Source organism: Neofelis nebulosa, chromosome 6, assembly GCF_028018385.1.
Source record: "Neofelis nebulosa isolate mNeoNeb1 chromosome 6, mNeoNeb1.pri, whole genome shotgun sequence".
Taxonomy (NCBI): domain Eukaryota; kingdom Metazoa; phylum Chordata; class Mammalia; order Carnivora; family Felidae; genus Neofelis; species Neofelis nebulosa.
The window spans coordinates 32,104,873-32,127,718 of NC_080787.1; the positions used below are offsets into that span (position 1 = coordinate 32,104,873).

Below are 22,846 nucleotides of genomic sequence, written 5' to 3' on the forward strand. Positions count from 1 at the left end.
ACAGTATAAAACCCTTTCATACTATGTATTTGCTACATACAACTTAAACACCTATATGAATACTAGTACATTAGGGTAAAACTTAACAGCTAAGCACTTTGGGGTCTTACACATACTGGGGATATACACATATTCTACTTGAAAGACCTAATGTGTCACTAAATCTGATGTGTGCCTATCAGAGTCCACCATGAAGTAGAATCTCAACAAATTGATGTTAAATGAATGAATGAGAACTTTTAGCCATTCCCTTAGAACTAACAACAATTTCAGCCCAATATGCAGTAAAAAAATACTTATCTCTGTATTTAACACAATGGGTAGCTTTTTAGAGAGAGACAATCATTTATTTTCATATTTTTAAAATTGTTAAGTTCTTAACACCAGCATATACATTGCTTTGGAAGGTTATAATAATATTTCACAAATCTCCTCCTCTAAGTTAGCATGTATTTTTCATATGCGTTCAATTTAATGTTATCTTTTTGAACCCTTACTGACCTGACATGTGGTTTGACCAGGAATTCTCTTTCTGTTCATCCCTAGGGACAGAAACTTTTTTCCTCCCTTTTCCCCCCAACATTACCACTTATTCCTTGAAGCAGTTGTTGTTTTATTTTTTGGTGGTGTGTGGGGGGGTATTATTTCATTTTCTCTATTCAAAAAAAGTAAGTCTCCAAGAAATACAGGTTCTTGTTTTTGTTTTTGTTTTTGTTTTTCTCAATTTGTTACGGTTGAGGCTGTGTGTTCCTTTTAGCATACTATCCTTGTGAAACCTGTGGTCAACCTAAAACAGGAAGCTTGATTTTGTTTTCATATTTTTTTTATTAACAGCAATATAGTTCTGATGGTGGAAAGTGTCCTGTGATTTTATTCTTATTATTCACAGCTTTGCCTTTAGAATTATATTAATTTAGATTTATGTCTTTTACAGGGTATTTTATTAGTAATGCTCCAGTCTGATGGGTTCTTGCCAGGAAATGTTTTTCCTATCAGGGTCAGAGTGGGAGTTGAGTTGATAGCATGTGACACTGGCTTGCTTTATTCTAAGTTTAATTTTCTGCTTTTTAGTCAGCATTCTGGCCCCACGTTTACATTGAAGAATTTTAGAAGTTAAAAATTGCCCTCACATTTCTAGTCATCATTGCTAGAACATTTCTAGCACCCAACCTCTTGACATTTGTTCATATAGTAGCATTGACAGGATCCTGGTTTTCACCAAGAGCAGAGACTGTTGAATTTCTTTTTTATTTTTAATTTTTTTTAATGTTTTTAGTATTTATTTTTGAGAGAGAGAGAGAGAGAGACAAAGTGCAAGCGAGGGAGGGGCAAAGAGATGGAGAGACACAGAAGACACAGAGACAACTGAGCCACCCAGGCGTCCTGAAACTGCTGAATTTCTTAAGTTCCTTATATCATCATTGGCCTAAGATTGTGCTTCTATTTTTAGTAACTATATACATGGCATGTATGTGTGTGTCTATCTCTCTCTCTCTCTCTCTCTCTCTCTCTGTAGAAATAGAGAGGGAGAGAGAGAGAGGGAGAGAGAGAGAGAGAGAGAGATACGAGCTAGTCTTTTACAGGGTTGCAACTTAAAAATTCTTGACCTGAGCACAGTGATTATGAACTCAGGAACCAGAGAGCCCTTCCCTGCTTTCCTCCACTCACTTTGAAAGAACTATCCAGAGAGCAAGGAACAAGATGAGGCATACTGACTGAGGTGATCATAGTCATCAGAGACAGATGTCACACCCAGGTGTCCCTGTTGCTCTGACTGTAGCAGGTAAACAATCCAGGGGAACAACTCTGTGGTATGCCTTTCCTCTTAGAGGAAGAAAGCTTTTCTGGTCTTGAGCACGAGGTAGTTTATTTCACTTTCACTTATAATAGGTTCCTTATATTTTCCTGGCTTACCTCCCAGATAAGACTTGTTTCCTTGCAATTAGTTGATTTCAACTAATTTCTGGATTATATTTGTTTACTCTTCAACAGATTTCTTAATTTTTCCACCATAAAAATAGAATACGTGAACCCCTCCATATTCCAAAGTATATATAAATTGGCTCCTCAAAAGAAAAATAGTGTGCCTATTTAAAACTATAGCATATGACAGAATCAAAAACTAATTTCTGGATTATATTTGTTTACTCTTCAACAGATTTCTTAATTTTTCCACCAGAAAAATAGAATACGTGAACCTCTCCATATTCCAAAGTATATATAAATTGGCTCCTCAAAAGAAAAATAGTGTGCCTATTTAAAACTATAGCATATGACAGAATCAAAAACTAGTTATACATTTAGAATCTAAAACTGTCAATTCAGAAAGTTGGTTATAGTTCTTGGCTTTTAAATTCTCAACTTTTCTAAATCATCAGTAGCTTAGATGACATTATGGGAAAAGACTCTCCTTAACACTGTAACATTGTTACTGTTAACATCCATGATTTTACAATAGAGAATTTTCTCTGTTTTGGTATAAAAGGAATTCTCAATATTTGCAATTAATTCTAGAAGGCATTCTGAAATAATATTCCACTCCAAGTAAAAATAATTTCTTTGGAATTAAAGTAAAGCAGCTTCTTGTTTTCACATTTTTTTCTTGCAAAATAATGATAATTGAAAGTTCTTAATGAGCCCTGTGGGTACCTGGACCAATCACATGCATTATCTCCTATAATCCTCACTACAAGCCTGCAAGATAGGTACTGTTCTTACACTTTTTAATGGGAGAGAAACCTGGGCTCCCAGTTTTCTTGCCGAAAGTCATAGCTTGTAGGTGACAAAACTGACTTCAGACTCCTGCACTATTAAATCTTGCACACACCTGCTATTGAGTGCCTACTTTTGAGTGAAGCAGTATTTGTTAATTCTTTACTGTCCTTAAATCTTGTATTTTGTCTAACCTTTAACTTGCTTTACAAAATCAGATTGTGATTTTTGTCAGACGTTTCTCCCAGAAGTAATTTTTTAAGATCAAAATAGCCTGCATAAGTTAACTTTTACCTTTGGAAGTAAAAGACTACAATAGATATGTAGCTTCTATAAGCTTTAGTAAATATCTTCCTTTTGTCTTTTCTTTTTTGATCTGCTAATGTATGTGTGTACCAGGTAGGCGAGTGCACACACACACACACACAAATGAAGAAACATGTATATAAAGAAACTGAAGGACAGTTTTAAATTTCAGTTTTGAAGCAGACTGACCATCAGTTACAGAGAAACAATGAAAGAAAATGTTTAACTTTTTTTTTAACCTGAACGAAAATAGCCCTTATACCATTTGGTTCTCAAAGGAAGTAGACAGTGGTAGTGTTACTTTCTGTTTCTCCTTAGAAAACTCTAAGGCAGTAGTACAGTGCACAGTAATGCCGTCAAGGGAGGTGGGTAGCTTTTTTCCATTAAATGCCTTTTTTCCCTCCCTCTTCTTGATTTCAGGTGTCAGAAACTATTTAAAAGAAGCATTGGTGAATATAATTGCTGTGCACGCAGAGGTAAGCTGTCATTAGATGTTCTTAAGAAATATGGGTAACTGGAAAACAACACAAAGAGGCAAATTTGATGGTTTTTCTGGTAGTCTTTTTTCCCTTCAGAATATATCTTGGGTATAAATAAAAAACAACTCTAACACATGCACACACACGCATGTGCTTTTACTATGAGAGTTTTTTTTTTTTTCTGAAATTGTATTTAAAACTAAATCCATTAATGTTCAAAAGGTAAGGAGAAGAGAGATTGTTTTTTCACCTTGGTTTGGAAGGAATGTTAAATCCCTTATCTTGCAAAATTCATTAACCTCTTTTTAACCAGAATACAAATAAGCTTTGGTGTCTTATTCACGTGGCAATGTATTCTTACATAGTGGCTGGGAATCCAGAAAACTAGACTTGTTAGATAGGCTGAAAGGGCAGGCTGAGGTTAGGAAGCAGGTGCATGGTTTCCTATCAGTGACTGACTTAGGTACATGTGGATGTTGATGCTTCTGGTTCATGCTAAAACTTGCCCTCACTTGAAGCATTATCATCTTAAGCTTTACATTAACATCCTTTGTTAACGTCCTTCTTAGAAGGACTCTTCTAAGGAACATCAAAAGAGGCACAGCTACCACCATTATCACCACTATGACTACCAATTCTATAATTTCACAATCCATTACTCACTGCTTTGCCAGTACTTTCAGAGTGGTTATGGCTCATACACAGATTGGTGACCAGATAAAATAAGGCCCACAAAGATGTTATCATTAGATAATTTCCACTGTTGCTTGAGTGCCTTTTAAGCTGCATGCATCTGATGTAGGTGTATTTAGTTTATACCACTGTCTTAATCAAAAAGTATCAGAGGTTGTCAAGATAAACTGGAAAACATGGATAATCAAGGCTAAAGCAAAAGAGTAACCAAAGGGAACAGAGAATGCTATCTTGTTCCTGAATTTGTCTCTAAGTTTGAAACAGCTAGAGCAGAAAGAGAAACGTAATATGTTATGTTTTCATTTCTTAGTAAAGGAAAACATACACATTCTTCTATGGAAGTATTTTATATATGATTTAACTCCAGCAAGAATTTATCACATACATTTTTAATGATTTTATCATCAAAGATATACAAATGCTTTTTTGTTATGTTAGCTTCCAATAAAATTAGAGTATAAAATTAAATCATCAGTCAGTGAAAGCATTTCTGTGGTAGATGAACAGGTGGTAGTCAGAGGAATTGCAAAATATGTATGCCTTTTAGTGATGACAGTAATTCCTAAAGAGGCAGCTTTATTAATGTCCACTATAAGTAACCATGATTTTTATGAGGTTTTTCAAACCCCCTTCTAATTTATCTCAGTAACTGGAAGTAGAATTTCATTCATAATGTTTATTTACTATTTCTCACATGATCTTAACTTGACAAATTTATAAATCAGCATAGTAAAATGTTTCACCACATTTTCAAATATAATAGTTCTTATTCTGAAAATACCAAGATTCAAAGTTGAAAAATAATCTTTTTTGTCAAATGAAAGGAAATACATATGAAATTTGGCAAACAATAAAATTGGGGACTTTGTTGTCCAATATGCAGTAATGTGCCCAGTTGATACGGTGTTTGTTTTGATCTAAGAAGAGTCTGACTCCATATGTTTTTCTTTTAATTGTGGTAAAAAAACTGACACAATGTGTTTTTATTTTTATAATTTCATATTTCTAAATTTCTATAATTTTATTTCTATAATTTCTATAATATTTCCTTTTGTGAAAAGGGCAAGAGAAAGATGAAATCTTTGAAACTAGTTTGTCAACATCAACAACACCTTTCAAAATTATATTTGCCTATATATTTTTAGAGGATTAGTTTTTGCCATTAATCACTTAGTACAATTGTATCTTCTGTCTGTATCTTCCTTTCATTCATAATTGTGATCCTTTAAAAATATGGCTTAGAAGGCCTGTGAGTTATTTTGTTTTGTGCATCTCTTTGTTTTTAACAAATTCAAGTCAGGAAATGTTCCTATAACACATCATTTGCTCTTACTTTAAACCCTTCCATCAGGTGTTCACTATTTCCAAAGAATTGGTACCTCGAGTTCTATCCAAGGTGGTGGAAGCAGTTTCTGAAGAACTAAGTCGACTGATGCAGTGTGTTTCATCCTTCAGCAAAAATGGAGCATTACAGGTACCAAAATCATTCAGTTCCATGTTGAACTTTTATTTCATTTAAAACATATAAAATGTATTTGTAGTCATCATTCTTATATACAGACAGGTGTTTGTGAATCTACCAATTGGAGATCTACATCTTCTCTATTGCATAAGCCATACCATACCCATGCATTGTCTACAAATTTTAGAGTTTCTGTTTCTGTAGAGTAGAGCAAGATCTTAACAACTCTTGTGAAATTTTCTGAATGCAGATTCCTTCTAAAGTTATGTGACTTTTTTTTTTTAGTTTGCAGCTGTCTTCACTACATCCAGTTTCACAGGAATTTTTAGCAACTTAACTTTTAATAAATCTTTTCAAACCATTCAATGCAGTTTTCATAGAAATGACAACAGTCTCTTCACACTCATAATCCATTGGTTTTATGTTGTAGTTATTTAAATTACATAGTTATAATAACAATTATAACTTCTATAAACCAAATACGTCTTGGTATGCATATAACCAAATTGACAATAGCAAAGGTGTTCATGCATAGGAAGAGTTACCTGCTACCTATGAACTGCAGTGATTTAGAGCATTGCAATTGCGCTTTTAAAGGGCACCTGTTGGGATGAGCACTGGGTGTTGTATGGAAACCAATTTGACAATAAATTTCATATTAAAAAATAAAAAAATAAAAATAAATAAGAAAATACAAAGTACTGGCAGTTTTGCTTCCAGTAGTGGCCGAGGAAGTTTCTGTCAACCAATTCCCTACAGATAATATAATCTTGAATAATGTTTAAGAATAAAAGGTGTAAAAACAAAAACCTGAAGATATTATAGAATGACCATTAGTGAGTGATTCTAGAAGAAATGGTACTTAGGGAATTTTTCACTTTTTACAAATTTTAGCCTACAGGCCAACAGATGCCTAAAACTTCACAAAACCTGCTATCTTTCTGGCTTGAAGAATAGGCTTCAGAGCAACCACAGTTACAGGAAAGTGAGGGTGGTATCCCAGAGAGCAGAAAACAAAAACCACAAATTTTGTATGTACACTGCCTAAATCACAGGTTGACCCCTGAACTACACATGCATGATTAAACTCTACTCCAACCAGCCCAGTTAGACTAGAAGAATTGAAGTAAGAATTGAAGTGCTTGCCCAAGAGCTGAGAGTTTTCATTTTGAGTCCAGATAAGTTAATTGCTTGCTAAAATGAATGAAACAAAGATCAGTCCTCTTCAGGGTCATGTAATAGAATCCAGAATCTCAAAAAAAAAAAAAAAAGAGAGAGAGAGAGAGAGAGGGAGAGAGAGAGGGAGCCAAACCATAAGAGACTCTTAAAAACTGAGAATAAACTGAGGGTTGATGGAGAGTGGGAGGGAGGGGAAAGTGGGTGATGGGCATTGAGGAGGGCACCTGTTGGGATGAACATTGGGTGTTGTATGGTAACCAATTTGACAATAAATTTCATATTAAAAAAAAAGAATCCAGAATCTCCAGTCACATTATTGACGGTGTCCAGGAAACAATCCAAATATACTTAAGGCACAAACAAGATAAAACAGGAAAATGTGACCCACTCTTAATAGAAAAGACAATCAACTGAGACCAATCTTGAGATAATGCAGTTGTTGGAATTCGAAGACAAGGACTTTAAAGCTGCCCTATTCAGTGATGTAAAGGTGACTATCCATACTCATAATGAATAGATAGATAGGAAATCTCAGCAGAAAAATAGAAACCCTAAAAAAGCAACTAAATGGAAATTCTGGAATGGAGAAATACAGAATATGATTTTTTTGAAGTCTTCTAGATGTGAATAACAGCAGAATAGACAAAAGAGAAAGTCAGTGAATTTGTAGATCAACAGAAATTACCAAATTTGAAGAACAGAGAAAAGAATCATTGGAAAAAAATGAATGCAACTTCAGAGACCGCTGAGACAATGTCGAAATGTCTAGCATACATATAATTCAATTTCCAGAAGAGTCAGAAATGGTTAATCAGTACATGAAAGGATGGTCAACATCATTGGTTATCAGAGAAATGAAAATTAACACTATAATAATATACCATTACATATCCACCATGATGAAGAAAATTAAAGACTTAAAAATAGCAAGTGTTGGCAAGCCTGAAGAGAAATTAGAGATCGTACGAATTGTTGGGACGGTAAAATAGTACAGTGACAAGAAAAGCTCTTTCTTATAGCACTACTAGGAATTTATCCAGAGGATACAGGAGTGCTGATTCTTAGGGGCACACGTACCCCAATGTTTTATACCAGCTCTATCAACAATAGCCAAATTATGGAAAGAGCCCAAATGTCCATCAACTGATGAATGGATAAAGAAGATGTGGTTTATAATATACAATGGAATACTACTTGGCAATGAGAAGGAATGAAATCTTGCCATTTGCAGTGATGTGGATGGAACTGGAGGGCATTATGCTAAGTGAAATAAATTAGAGAAAGACAGATACCATATGTTTTCACTCGCATGTGGAATTTTAGAAACTTAACAGAAGACCATGGGGGAAGGGAAGGGGATAAAATAGTTACAAACAGAGAGGGAGGGAGGCAAACCATAAGAGACTCTCAAATACAGAGAACAAACTGAGGGTTGGTGGTGGGGGGCACAGGAGAAGGAGAAAATGGGTGATGGGCTTTGAGGAGGGCACTTGTTGGGATAAGCACTGACGGTGTTGTATGTAAGCAATGAATCATGGGAATCTACTCCCGAAACCAAGAGCACACTGTATACACTGTATGTTAACTAACTTGGCAATAAATTATATTTAGAAAATAAACAAATATACATATGTATATCTATACATATGTATACATTTATATACATATATATAGATGTACATAGAAAAGAAAACCTCTTGCTTTAAAAAAAAAAAAAAAAAAACTAACCAAGAGAGCTGAAAACATAATAGCCAAAAGCTGGAAACAGCCCAGGTATTCATCAATAGAATAAGCAAACTGTGATATGTTCATAAAACCAAATGCTATTCAGCATTAAAGAGGACAGAATTACTGGTACCACCTGGATAAATCTCGGGAGCATTCAGCTGAGTGAAGGAAGCCTTACACAAAAGCTCATATACTGTATGGGGTTCATTCACATGAAATTCTCAAATAGATAAAACTATCTATGGTGGAAAAAGTCTCAGGATAGTGCTTTCCTCTGGGTGGTTGAGATTAACTAGGGAAGGGCCTGTTGGCTAAATTCTCTCAAAACTAGCAGGGAAGGGTTAGGAAGAGGTACCAGATTTAGCTAGAGAACTTTTTTGATAAATACATGTCCAGGAGACTGCTGACCACCATGACTGTTCCAACTTCTAATATTCTAATACATCCTAGGAATTAGGCAGTCATTTCTATATTGGAAAAGTTCAAGTGAGTCTAAACCCCCCATTTCCCCCTCTCCCATTGGGAATCCCTGTGTTAGACTGTTTTTCTATTGAGCAGATAATTCAGAAGGACTACAAGTTAACCTGTAATAATCACTTACATAAAGGGCCCATACCTCAATCTTCAGAACCTTCCTGAGAGCCAGTTTAAAGAGGAATGGGATGACAGTTTGGTAATTTTAGCTGATATTTTAACATGACATTTTCTGGTGTACAGTTCTATGTATATTTTATAAATAACCACAGCTTTTATAGTTCACATAATTCATAGATTAATTTAAAACACCTATCACTTTGAATACAATTTGGGCATGAAGATTAGTTTTAAAGTGATTTAATCCTGCAATATTCAACTAAAAGTTCTACCTTATTTTTACTTTTTGATACTCTCTTTGTAGATCTGTTTCAATATATAGAGTATCAACAATAGAGACAAACTGTCATGTGCATGCTTTCTAGTTACAAACTTTTCTAGGCTTCTAAAGCACTGAAAAACGAAACCAAACAACTGCTTTCCAAGCAGAAAAAGTTTTACTGAATATACTGTGTCTTATATAAATCAGCATTTATCCTGATTGTTTACAAAATTTCTCTTACCATTGTTTTATGTTTTATGTACTCCTGGAGAATAAGGACTGTCTCTTTTACTTTTTTTTTTAATTTTTTTTTTTTTCAGTTTATTTACAAGTTGGGGAGGGACAGAGAGAGGAAGAGGCAGAATCCCAAGCAGGCTTCACACTGTCAGTACAGAGCCTGACACAGGCAGGGCCCGAACTCACGAATCTTGAGATCTTGACCAAATCAAAAGTCCAATGCTTAACCAGCTGAGCCACCCAGGTGCCCCAGAGCTATCTCTTTTTAATAGTCTCCTGAACATTATACACACTGTGGATGCCTGAGTCAAAGGTAGAAGGTGTGTAATGTGGTTGTCATTCAGAGCCTCTTCAGGAGCTCTGAAAACAAGTGATCTGCATGTAAAGTCATTTCAAGATCGCAAAGAAGTTTAAGCTTTAGATTACCATGTTTTGTTTTGTTTTGTTTTGTTTTGTTTTGTTTTGTTTTGTTTTCTTAAAAGTTTTATGCAAGATATGGGGCACCTGGGTGGCTCAGTCCGTTGAGCGTCTGACTTTAGCTCAGGCCATGATCTCACCGTTCGTGAGATCGAGCTCTGCGTTGGGCTCTGTGCTGACTGCTCAGAGCCTGGAGCCTGCTTCAGATTCTGTGTCTCCTTCCCTCTCTCTGCCTCTCCCCCACTCATGCTCTGTCTGTCTCTCCTTCAGAAATAAATAAACATTTTTAAAAAATTTTTTTAAGTTTTACGCAGATATAACTCATCTGCCACAAGGTAGATGAGTGTTGTGTTGTCTACAAGGTAAAAGTGCACACAGTTCAGTGATTTTTTTTTTATTGTGTTCACAGAGTTGTACAGTCAACACACTCAACTTCAGAACATTGCACCCTAGAAGAAACCTTGAACCCATTAGCAGCCGCTTTCCACTGTCTTTCCAACCACCCTTCCCATCCACAGACAAGCAGCATTCTGGTTTCTTTCTCCGTGATTTTCTATCCCAATGAATTGCCTATTCAAAAAATTTCATATAAATGGAGTCACACAAATATGACTTTTGGTAACTGGCTGCCTTCATTTAGCATAATGTTTTCAAGGTGTACACATATTGCAGCATATACCAGTACTTCATTTCTTTTGATGACTGGATAATATTCCATTGTATAAATATACCACATTTTCTTTATCTGCTCATCATTTGATGGACATTTGGGTTATTTTCTACTTTTCACATAAACGTATTTATGTGTTTTATTTTCTCTTGGGTATATACATAGGAGGGAAATTGCTAGGTCATATGGATACCCTATGTTTGATCTTTTGATGAATTGCTTGGGTGTCTTAAAATTGTTTTTTTAAGTTTATTAATTTATTTTGTGAGAGGGGGGAAGAGCGTGAGCAGGGGAGGACCATAGAGAGATCCTAAGCAGTCTCCTTGCTGTCAGTGTGGAGCCCAACATGTTTTCCCGAACCATGAAATCATGACCTGAGCCAAAATCAAGATTCAGAAGCTTAACTGACTGAAACACCCAGGTGCCCCTGCCAGACTGTTTTTAAACTGGCTGTTCCATTTTACTTTCCTAACAGCAATGCATTAAAGATTCCAATTTCTCCACATCCTAACCAATACTTGTTACTACCTTATGTTACTGATTATAGACATCTTAGTGTATGTCAAGGGTATCTCATTATGTGGGTTGTTTTTTTACTTTCTTGATGCTATAGTTCACCGCACATAAGTTTTTAATTTTAAGTTTAATTTATAAATTTTTCTTTTGTTGCTTTTACCTTTCAAAAAAGTTTTTAATTCCAGTTAAATACAGTGTTATATTAGTTTCAGGTGTACAGTATAGTGATTCACCAATTCCATACATCACCCAGTGCTTATCATGACATGTGCACTTCTTAATCCCCATCACCTATTTAACCCATCGCCTACCTTCTCCCCACTGGCAATCATCAGTTCTCTATACTTGAGTCTGTTTTTTTTATTTCTCTCTCTCTCTTTCCTTTGCTTCTTTGTTTTGTTTCTTAAATTCCACATATGAGTAAAATTATATGGTATTTGTCTTTCTCCAACTGAATTTATTTTGCTTTGCATAATACTCTAGCTATATCCATGTCATTGCAAATAGCAAGCTTTCATTCTTTTTTATGACTGAATAATATTCCATTGTATATATATACCACATCTTTTTAATCCATTCATCGATCAGTGGACATTTGGGCTTCTTCCATAATTTGGCTATTGTAAATAATTCCACAGTGAACACAGGGTGCACATATCTCTTTATTTCTGTTTTTGTATTCTTTTAGTTAATACCCAGTAGTGTAATTGCTGGATCATAGGGTAGTTCTATTTTTAACTTTTTGAAGAACCTCCATACTGTTTTCTACATTGGCTGCACCAGTTAGCATTCCCACCAACAGTGCACAAGGGTTCCTTTTTCTCCACATCCTTGCCAACACCTGCTGTTTCTTGTGTTGTTAATTTTAGCCATTCTGACAGATGTGAAGTGTTACCCCATTGTAGTTTTTGTTTCCACTTCCTCAGTGATCAGTGATATTGACCATCTTTTCATGTGCCTATTGGTCATATCTATGTTTTCTTTGGAAAAATGTCTGTTCATGTCTTCTGCCCATTTTTTAATTAGAGTATTTGTTTTTTAGATGTTGTATAATTTTTTAATATATTTTGGATGCTAACCCTTTATCAGATATGTCTTTGCAAATATCTTCTCCTGCTCCGTAAGGTTGCCTTTTAGTTTTGTTGATTGTTTCCTTCTCTCCAGAAACTTTTTATTTTGTAGTCCCAATAGTTTATTTTGCTTCTGTTTCCCTTACCTCAGGACACGTATGTACAAAATATGTACTATGGCCAATGTCAAAGAAGTTACAACCTGTGTTCTCTTCTAGGATGCTTTGATTTCAGGTGTCATATTTAGGTCTTTAATCCATTTTGAATGTATTTTTGTGTATGGTATAAGAAAGTGGTCCAGTTTCACTCTTTTGCATGTTGCTATCCAGTTTTCTGAACACTATTTGTGGAAGAGACTGTTCTTTTCACATTAGATATTCTTTCCTTTCCTGCTTTGTCAAAGATTAATTGACCATATGGTTGTGGGTTTATTTCAGAGTTTTCTATTCTTTTCTATTGATCAGTGTGTCTGTTTTTATACCAGTATCATACTGTTTGATCACGATGGCTTTAACAATTTCTTCCAGGCTGTACAATTTGTTGGCATAGAGTTTTTCAAAATATTCCCTTATAATTGTACTTCTGTGTTGTTGGTTGTTATTTCTTCTCACTCATTTGTGATTTTTTTTCTGAGTCTTTTTTTTTTTTTTGATAAGTCTGGCTAGAGCTTTATCAATTTTATTGATTTTTTTTTTCCCAAAAGACCAGTTCCTGGTTTCATTGATCTGTTCTTTTTTTTTTTTTTAAGTTTCTATATCATTCATTTCTTCTCTAATCTTTATTAATTCCCATTTTCTGCCAGTTTTCAGTTTCGTTTGTTCTTTTTCTAGCTCCTTTAGGTATATTTAGGCTATTTGAGATTTTTCTTGCTTCCTGAGGTAAGCCTGTATTGTTGTATACTTCACTGTTAATGACTGCTTTTTCTGCATTCCACAGGTTTTGGCTTGTTGTGTTTTCATTTTAATTTTGTTATATGTACTTTATTATTTCTTCTTTGACCCTGGTTGACTCATTGTTTAATAGAATGTTATTTAACACCATATATTTGTGTTATTTCCAGATTTTTTTCTTGTAGTTGACTTATAGTTTCATACCATTGTGATCAGAAAAGATGCATCATATGACTTTGATCTTTATGAATTTGTCGAGGCTTGTTTTGTGGGCTAATATGTGATCTATTCTGGAGAATCTTCCATGTGCACTTGAGAAGAATGTGTACTCTGCTGTTTTAGGAGAGAATGTTCTGAATATATCTGTAAATCCATGTGGTCCAGTGTATCATTCAAAGCCATGGTTTCCTTGTTGATTTTCTATTTAGATAACCTACCCATTTGATGTAAATGAGATGTTAAAGTCTTCTACTATTACTGTATCATTATCAATTAGTTCTTTTATTTTGTTATTAACTGTTATATGTATTTGGTTGCTCCCATATTGGGTGCATAAATATATAGAATTGTTACATCTTCTTGTTGGATTGTCTCCTCTATTATTATATACTATCCTTCTTTGTCCCTTGTTACAGTCTTTGTCTTAAAGTCTATTTTTGTCTGGTATAAGTATTGCTATGCTGACACTTTTTTTTGACATCCATATGAATGATAGAGGTTTCTCCATCCTCTCACTTTCAATCTGCAGGTATCCTTAGGTCTAAAATGAGTCTCTCTAGTCTCCGTAGACAGCAGGATCTTGTTTGTTTTGTTTTGTTTTGTTTCCATTCTGTCACCCAGTGTCTTCTGATTGGAGCACTTAGTCCATTTACATTCAGAGTAATCACTGATAGATATGTATTTATTGACATGTTATTTCATGTTTTGGGTTGTCTTCTGAAGATTTTCTCTGATCTTTCTTTCTTTCATGGTTTTCTGGTTTGCTTTAGTGATATCATTGGATTTCTTTCTCTTTATTCTTTGTAAATTTATTAGTGGTTTTTGATTTGTGGTTACCGTTGGGTTTGTGTATAACATCTTGTGCATATAACAGTCTATGTTCAGTTGATGGTTGTTTAAGTTTGAACCCACTCTTTTCTCCTCCCCACATTTTAGGTATATGGTGTCATATGTCAAATGCTTTTATTTTATGAGTTCATTGACTGATTTTTTTTACAGAAATATTCCTTTTTGCCACTCTTATGTTTCCTATCTTCATACTGTAATTTTTGGTCTTTCCTTTCCACTCAGAGTCTCCTATTTCTTGCATTGCTGGTTTAGTGGTCACAGACTCTGGGAACCTCTATTTTTCTTCTGTTCTAAATGATAGCCTTTCTGGATGGAATATTGTTGGCTGCAGATTTTTCCCATTCAGCACTTTGAATATATCATGCCACTGCCTTCTGGCTTGCAGTGCTTCTGCTGAAAAATTCCCTGCTAGCTTTATGGAGTTTCCCTTGTATGTTACTGTCTTCTTTTGTCTTGATGCTTTAAATTTTTTTTTCTTTATCACTGTATTTTGCCAATTTAATTACAATATATCTTGGTATGGGTCTGCTTTTGTTGAATTTGTTGGGGAATCTCTGGGCCTCCTGGATCTGGATATCTGTTTCCTTCCCTAGATTAGGGAAGTTTTCAACTACTATTTCTTTAAATAAATTTTCTGTCCCCTTTTTTCTCTCTCTTCTTCTTCTTGATTTCCTATAATACAAATGTTATTATGTTTGATGGAGTTACTGAGTTTCCTAAGTCTATTCTTATTTTGCATACTTCTTTTTGTTTACCTTGATTACTTTTCATTACTCCGTCTTCTAGGTCATTAATTCATTCCTCTGCTTCTTCCAGCCTGCTATTCATTCCATCTAGCATGTTTCTAATCTCATTTATTGCAGTCTTCATCTCTTATTGGTTCTTTTTTTATCTTCATTTTAAGGGTCTCACTGATGCCTTCCATTTTTCTCAAGTCCAGGGAGTATCTTTATGATCATTGCTTTAAATACTCCATCAGGAATGTTACTTATGTTTTGCTGTGGCCTTGTCCTATTCTTTCATGAGACAAATTTCTGTCTTTTAATTTTTTCTAAGTCTCTGTGCCTTTTTCTGTTAGGAAAATCAGCTATCTCTCCTGTTCTTGAGAGTAATGGCCTTACCTGGAAGAGGTCAGTGCTCTGCTGTGTAGTGTCTCCTGTTTTCTAGGGCCTGGTGCTTCCAGGAGTGTCTCCAGTGTGTGCTGCGTGTGCTCTGCTATTTTGTTCTGGCCACTTTATCTTTCAGGCCAGTTGTTGCAAGTGGTTCTTTGCCTATTGTGGGCAATGTGTGGCCCCTGGTCTGCATGTTGCACATTTTAACTAGGTGTGCTCTGGTCTGCTTATAATATGACACCTGTCACCATCACTGCCAGAACTGAGGCTGTGAAAAACTCCTGATTGGAGAGACATTGTGTTGGCAGGTGTTGGGGCCAGTGTTCTGGGGGAGGGGACCTACCATGCCATCACTGAGCTAAGTGTGACTGGGAAGGGCAGTTCCACAGGAGCTTGGGGGACAGGGCTTGATGAAGCAAGTTAGGTAGTGAGTGTGGTGCTGTGCTGGTTCCCACAGGTGGTCCTGTGCTTATGCTGACGGACAAGGGAGGGAAATGGTGCCTGCCAGTTCCTTTGTTCCCTTGAGCGGGTCTCTTTGTGAACACTGTCTCCTGGGACACGCTTCATGATGAGCAGATAGCCTCCCCACTGTGTGCCCCAGGTGCTTTTCAGATCACTGTTTCCATGCTGTATCAAGGTTGTTTCCTTCCTTCTCTCCAAGAGCAGCACAGTGCCCTGTGGACTCTGTCCCAGCCAAGTCCATTGTTTAAAACTCTAGACTTTCCACCCTGTTGGTTGCAAGAACTTACAATATTCGGCCCCTCTCACTTTCTTTTCCAATTGCAATGGGGATTTATTTTCCTTATGTCTATCTCTTGTCCTTCTCTATGACTGTGGCTCCCTCCCCACTGCAGCTGCCGTGATATGTCTTCAACACCGCATCTTTGCACTTCCTGCCCTTTTGCATGTGGCCTCTTCTCTACCTTTAATTGTGGAGTTTTTTCCGTCAGTCTTTAGGTCAGTTTCTGGGGTATTTAAGATGATTTGGTAGTTATCTAACTGTATTCATGTGATAAGGTGAGCCTAGAGTCTTCATACACTGCTACCATCTCCCAACTCCTGCTGACCTTTTACAAAACTTAGGCTGTAAGCTTTGCCTATTCCAAGAGCTCACGAAATTTGGGCCCTCTCACTCTCCAAGCCAATTGCTATGGGAATTTATTTTCCTTGTGCACTCTCCTATGTGCTAGTCTGTCTCTTATCCTTCTCTGTGACCATGGTGGCCACAATCTGTTTCTCTTTCAAACCACATCTGCATACTTCCTATCTTCTTCAATGTGGCCTCTTCTCTACCTTTATTTTTAGAGTTTGTCCTGCCAGTCTTCAGGTCAATTTCTGGGGTATGTAGGATAATTTGATAGTTATCTAGTTGTATTCGTAGGATGTGGTGAGCCCAGGGTACTCTTAACTCCACTGCCATCTTCCCCTCCTTCGTTGCTTACACTTTTGATAGCATTTCTAAGAAGGCTTGCCTAGCCTAACATTACAAAGATTTACTCCTGCTCTCTTCTATGTGTTTCAGAATTTTATCCCTTCCATTATGTCTGTGATCCATTTTGAGTTCATCTTTGTGTTAAGAAAGGGATCCAGGTTCAATCGTTTGCATGTGGCTATCCAGTTTTCCCAGCACTATTTGTTGAAGAACGTGTTCCTTCCCCCATTGAATGGTCTCAGCACCCTTGTCAGAATCCATTGATCATAAATGTTAAGGGTTTTTTTCTGGACACTCCTAGTCTACTGATCTGTATTTCTGCCCATATAACAGTGCCACACTATCTTAAATATTGTAGGTCTATAGTAAGTTTTGATATCAGAAAGTGTTTCTCTATTTGTGTATTCTTTTTTCAAAATGGTTTTGTCTGTTTTGGATCAGCCTGTCAGTTTCTGTAAAAGAAACAACCACCAAACAAACAAAAGCCAGCTGTGATTTTAATAGACATTGCATTGAATCTGCAGAGCTGTATCTTAGTTTTTGAGATTAAAGTCAGTGTGCCTGAAAGAGCATAGGTGTAAGGAAGTAAACCGATCCACTTCCTTAAATCTGTGGTGTGGGGTTATAATCCAGGGATAGTGTTTCAAGTTTTGCTTCCTCTCAACAAGCAGACTAAAGGAAAAATTACTAGTTAGGTAGAAAATACAGATTGTGGGAAAACACCTGGACAGGTTGAACTTTTTATAATAAGGTATCTGGCTCTCTGCCTTCACACAGGCATACTTGACTCTAACTTAATTTTCAGTAAAATAATATTTTATCATACCTGATTTCTGTGGAGTGTTTTAGAAAATCTGTTCATAACTAACAGTCACCATGGCAGGTGGGGGGTAAAACTACATGGCAGTAGTCTTCTGTCAACCCTGTCCCTGCAGTAATAAGCAGTCTAGAGACTGTCCCCACATCACGTGTTTCAATTTAATAATTGATGCAGTTCTGTATTGTCACTTGTCCTTTTCTCATCTTCAGGCACGGCTTGAAATCTGTGCTTTGAGGGATACTGTGGCTGTTCACCTGACACCTGAAAGCAAGTGAGATGCTTAACATTCTTGTTATGAGTGCTTCACTAAAAATAAAGCTTATCTTTGTAAAGATAACTGATCAGAGTGAGTGTTCATGATCGTGATGTGATAAAGTTTATATTTGATTAATTTTTACCTAAAAAGCATAATAAGCCAATGACTCCTAATACTGGTTCTTTGTAGCATAATATAAAAGAAAAAATATGTAGTATGATTTTATGTTTTTATTCACTAAGATAAATCTCAGTCTCATAAATGATATAGCAGAGCATTATATACTTCTTTTTAAAATGAGAAAATGAGAATTGAGTCTTACTCTATTCATAGCAGACTCTGAGGGACAATTTAAAGATTGTAAATATCAGCATAAGAGGAAGCCTTGTGGTTTCTCTGAAAATTTTTGTAGTGGAAATTTGATGATAATTTTTAGCTGTTTTGAATGAAAGTCAGGATTTCCTATCATCGAAGTATCAGTAGGTGAACTGAAACATCAGTAACTACTTGCCTATACAAAATTGTTTATTTCATTGGCAATATTACTTAGGAAAAACTGGGTTATATTGTTAATATGCCTGAGAATACAAGTAGTATACAAATAAAATATTTAAGGACATTTAAAAAGTTTTTTCCTAATGAATTGAACTTAGCTTCTTATTCTTATTCATGATGCCTGACCAGAAGACATTTCTGGATGGTTCCCATGTTAGTTATTTAATGACTCCTTTTCCCAACCATCATTTTTCTACACAAAGTGTTAAGTAATAGATGATAGTGGGCACTCAGTCCAAATTTGATGTGGGTGCATGCTTTGTGTAAGTACCTAGATATTTATTCCTACTAATTTAACCTTTTAGTGCCTAACTGTCTCATCTATAAAAGAAAGATAATAAATACTTTCTAGGCAAAGTTTTAGGGGAATTAAATGAAAAAAAATATGCCAAGTTACCTTCTAAACTATTGGTGCATTACAAATAATTAATGGTATCCTCTTCATCATCATCATTATTGTCATAATGTAAAAATAAAGAAATAATAACATTACATTTTTTTGATTGAGAAAAGGTTTACAGGAAACAAGGTGATAACAGCAGACCCTCCTCTCTACATCAGGGAAGAGGAAAGTCATTTTGGAAAGGGAGCTAAGTGTCCCCACAAGCTGTAACCCATCCCTTGCCTTAACCAAGAACAACTGAAGCTTCCCAATACCAGTTTTTATAATCTGTTAGGACTTTGTAGTCTATTTGTTACTGTGATATTTGCCCCAAATAGGAGAAACATTGCTCAAAAGTATACTTACTGGTACAATGATGAGGATCTGTTTTTATAATAACAAAATAAAAAACCACCGTAAAGTCAAGAAAAATTAATTTCTTTACCCATGGTCAACAAGCTATAAAAGAAGAAGAGATAAGAAGTTAAAAATTATTACTTAGTGACAAGTACAAGTTACTACCAAATAATTTCCCCTAAAATGCTTTTTATTTGATGCAGAAATTTTTTGGTACTTTCTCTTTTAAATAGTTAAGCTTACCAAATTGATGTTTTTTTAATTTGTACTTTTTATGTTTTTTATGAAAAGAAGTGATGTTGAATTAAAATCAATCAATCTCTACTTATTCTACAAATTTTAAATATAATAATAACTAAATGTCAGAGACCATATTTAGTTATTGTAAGAGATTGGCTGTTAATCAGGCCCTGTACATGTCAATACTGTAAATGTCCCCATTTGTATAATCTGTCACAAGACCATCCCTATTTCTACTTAGTTTCCTTCCTTTTTACCAGTTGCTTAACACTTCAGTTTTGTTTTGAAAAGACTTTTTAAAAATTAAACATGTCCACATTAAGCCCTCATTAAAGTAGCATCTTTTGTAAAAATCAGTCTCTTTTAGCTTTTCTGTTTCATTTCATAGTTGAGTTTTTGACCCTACTCCTACAAGGCCTCTGTGTGGGAACTATACCCTGTACCCTCAACTTTTACTTTTACTTTTTCTATTGTTTTTCACTTTTACTTTTTCTCATATTTTTACATGCTTCACTAGCTTATACTGGTTTCTTTATATTTAAGATATGCTTAAGAATTTTTAATGATGCTCTTAATTCCCCATAGAAATATGAAATTTTTCAACTTAAATTTTGCTTCTCTGTGTTCCAGGTCTAGTTTTAAACAGGCTTTGGAAGCTCTGCCTCAGCTCTCAAGTGGAGCAGATAAAAAGTAAGTACTATATACTGTTTTCAAGGGCCAGTTAAGATGTGTTGAATGATATTTTGTTACCTAAAAGTACTCTTTGTATAGATAATGATTTGTACTTAATAGCCTTTGATAGTATGCTGTACCTGGCTTGTCTCTGAAGTGACAGAATAAGATAAAACCTTTCCCCTGGGTTTATGACAGTTCAGAAATTAGTTCCTTTCTTGCTTTAAGTGACTAATACAGAAAACATTTTAAGAAAGTTTATTTTGACTCACTCAGTAAACTGTATTATTGCCTTACATTTTTAAGAAGATAATTCTTAGAGAAATGTAAAAAGGACAGCATGATAAAATGCAGCACTTGATGATTTTTTTCTTTTGAGTAGCTCAGCAACAGAAAGTAAATTTGTACACATGACATAAAAAAGTTGTATATGTTTCAGTAATACTATGTTAATGGTCTTGGTCAGAGTTTAAGCTTTGCTACTCATAAAACAGGAAATTATTACCTGAGACAAAATGTAGGCCAGGCAAATTTCATAAATGCTCAACCTACCCTAGACTGAAGCAGCGGAAACAATGTAGGTCTTTGTTCCTTCACTAACCATAACTGAAGTCCACCTGCCTTTGCATTTGGCTGATCAGTCTATAGACATGAAAACCTTGGTGTAAGCTCTGTAGTTTTGCATAGGTTAATGTTATAGAAACTCAGAAGGCAGAGAGAACACATGAGTCTGGGAAAATGGGAGGAAAATGTCACATGGAGACAATTTTGAGCATTGTTAAACCCATGAAATAATCTGTTGACCCCAATGTCCTTAAACGCACTTCTTGGTTGCTTCTTCTGAACCAAATGCACTCTAAGATTTCTGGCCCTAAAATTATACATCAAACCAGTTAAAGAAATTGATTATCAAGTAGTAGAATGATTTACCCAGTGGAATTAGAACTAGCCCTTACTCTTCTGGTGCTTAATTCACCACCTGAGTTTACCACTCTCTAATATTTGTTAAAGACAAAACTGCAAAATAGGAGGAACAGACAATAGACTGTTAGTTGGTGAGGGGTCAAGATGAAGAGAAAGGTGGCCACAAAGGGGCAACACAAGAGAATTTGGAGGGTGATGGAACTATTCTGTGCCCAATTATGGGAGTTATTAGGTTGCTAATATGTGTTAACATTCATAGAACTGTATGCCAAAAAGAGTACATTTTAGTGTATATAATTTTTAAGTGAATTTAAAAAAAATGCAGGTGCAAACATTAATGTGTTTTAGGGAGAAATCTAATTATTCTAGGGAAAGGAGACAGGAGGGAGATTTTTATATATAAATATACGTGTGTGTGTGTGTATTCCTTTTGATTAGCTTCTTTGATTAATTCTGTTACTGAGTTAAGAATCCATATGTAAATAACTTTTCAACAAGTAGAAGCTAAAACTAGGCAGTTGGCTCCCCCCAATGTTTTCTTATGTTGCTAGGCAACCTTCACTCTGCCAGGTTGTAAAATAGCCTCTCCTCCTTGCAGGTTACTGGAAGAGCTGCTGAACAAGTTCAAGAGTAGCATGCATTTGCAGCTCACCTGTTTCCAAGCTGCTTCTTCAACTATGATGAAAACATAAATACCTCCACAGTAAGGGCAGTCTAAAGATAACAAGTAATAAATTGTTATTACTTTGTTAAGTGCGCTTACAGGTATTAGCATATAAAGCATTAGGTTTGCAATCTCTGTCTCTTTTCCCCAAATTGGTAGCTTAGAAAGACGTTGGTATATGTTTCATTTCAACCAAAATGACCTTGTTTGAAATGCCCGAGCAGTAATTTGTTTTGTCATTTTTATTACATTAGGCCCTGTATGGCTTTAAAATACCTTTAAATATATATATTCTTAGCTAGATGTTGCATGATTAATGCTATAGGAAGAGATACCTTTCCAGAGAGTGCTTCAAGATGGCATATGAGGTAACAAAGGCATTCTTCAGTGTCTCATATACCAGACTGTAGTGTCTGCAGCTTCCAAGGCACATGGAGACATTGATAAGAAGAGATTTAGAAAGTTATATTTAGACATCTTTGGAACTTTAACTGTCCTAAACTGTACATCTGTACTTAAAAATACAAATACCTCACTCTCCTAACTCAAGTGGATTTTTAGAAAATTTGCCATCTGCTTAAGAAAATGTTATATTTGGGGTAGATTATTTGTGCCCAGATGTCCATGAGTTAACTTTGTATTTTTCTGCCTAATTTTTATTTCTCACTGCGCTAATAAACATTAAGCACCTTTCAGTGTGTAGCCTTTCTTTGTTGAATTCACTCATAATGTAATGTGTCCTTTCATGTCAATGTGTTGCCTGTCATTGAGGACCCCATTGTTACTGCAGTGGAGCTTGGATACCCCAGTAGGTGCTGGTGGGAATAGCCACAGCCTTCACTGCCTCCTAAAGAACAAGCCAGGTCCCCTGGTGACAGCTGGCACTCCTGCCCACTGCTATTGAGTCCTTCCCCCTCTGGTAATGTCTTTTCTCTCCCCTTTGAAGCATCTTGCTCAGTAGCTAAAAGAACACTGCTCTGGCAGAGTCTATGTTTTCTGAAGATTTAAAGACATTCCTCTGTTACCAGGCAGTAGGAACTGCTGATGCACCTCGTGCCATTTGTCCTACATTCGATGTTGACTTCGTTTACCAGAATAGGTGCAGGGCACCATGACCTCTTTCAAAGTCAGCTTCCCCTACCTAGCTGC

General features: G+C 35.7%; 1 protein-coding gene across 6 annotated transcripts in view; it reads left to right on the forward strand.

The window, feature by feature from the left end:
• Positions 1 to 22,392, forward strand: part of EXOC2 (exocyst complex component 2) — a 282,492-nt gene extending 260,100 nt beyond the window's left edge. For all 6 annotated transcript variants that reach the window (XM_058733209.1, XM_058733203.1, XM_058733204.1 and 3 more), the window contains 5 exons: positions 3,439 to 3,494; positions 5,542 to 5,664; positions 17,857 to 17,918; positions 20,068 to 20,127; positions 21,632 to 22,392. In XM_058733209.1, coding sequence (XP_058589192.1) covers positions 3,439 to 3,494; positions 5,542 to 5,664; positions 17,857 to 17,918; positions 20,068 to 20,127; positions 21,632 to 21,725 — 395 coding nt within the window. In that variant the 3' untranslated portion in view covers positions 21,726 to 22,392. The remainder of the gene's footprint in view (positions 1 to 3,438; positions 3,495 to 5,541; positions 5,665 to 17,856; positions 17,919 to 20,067; positions 20,128 to 21,631) is intronic.
• The last annotated feature ends 454 nt before the right edge of the window (positions 22,393 to 22,846 follow it).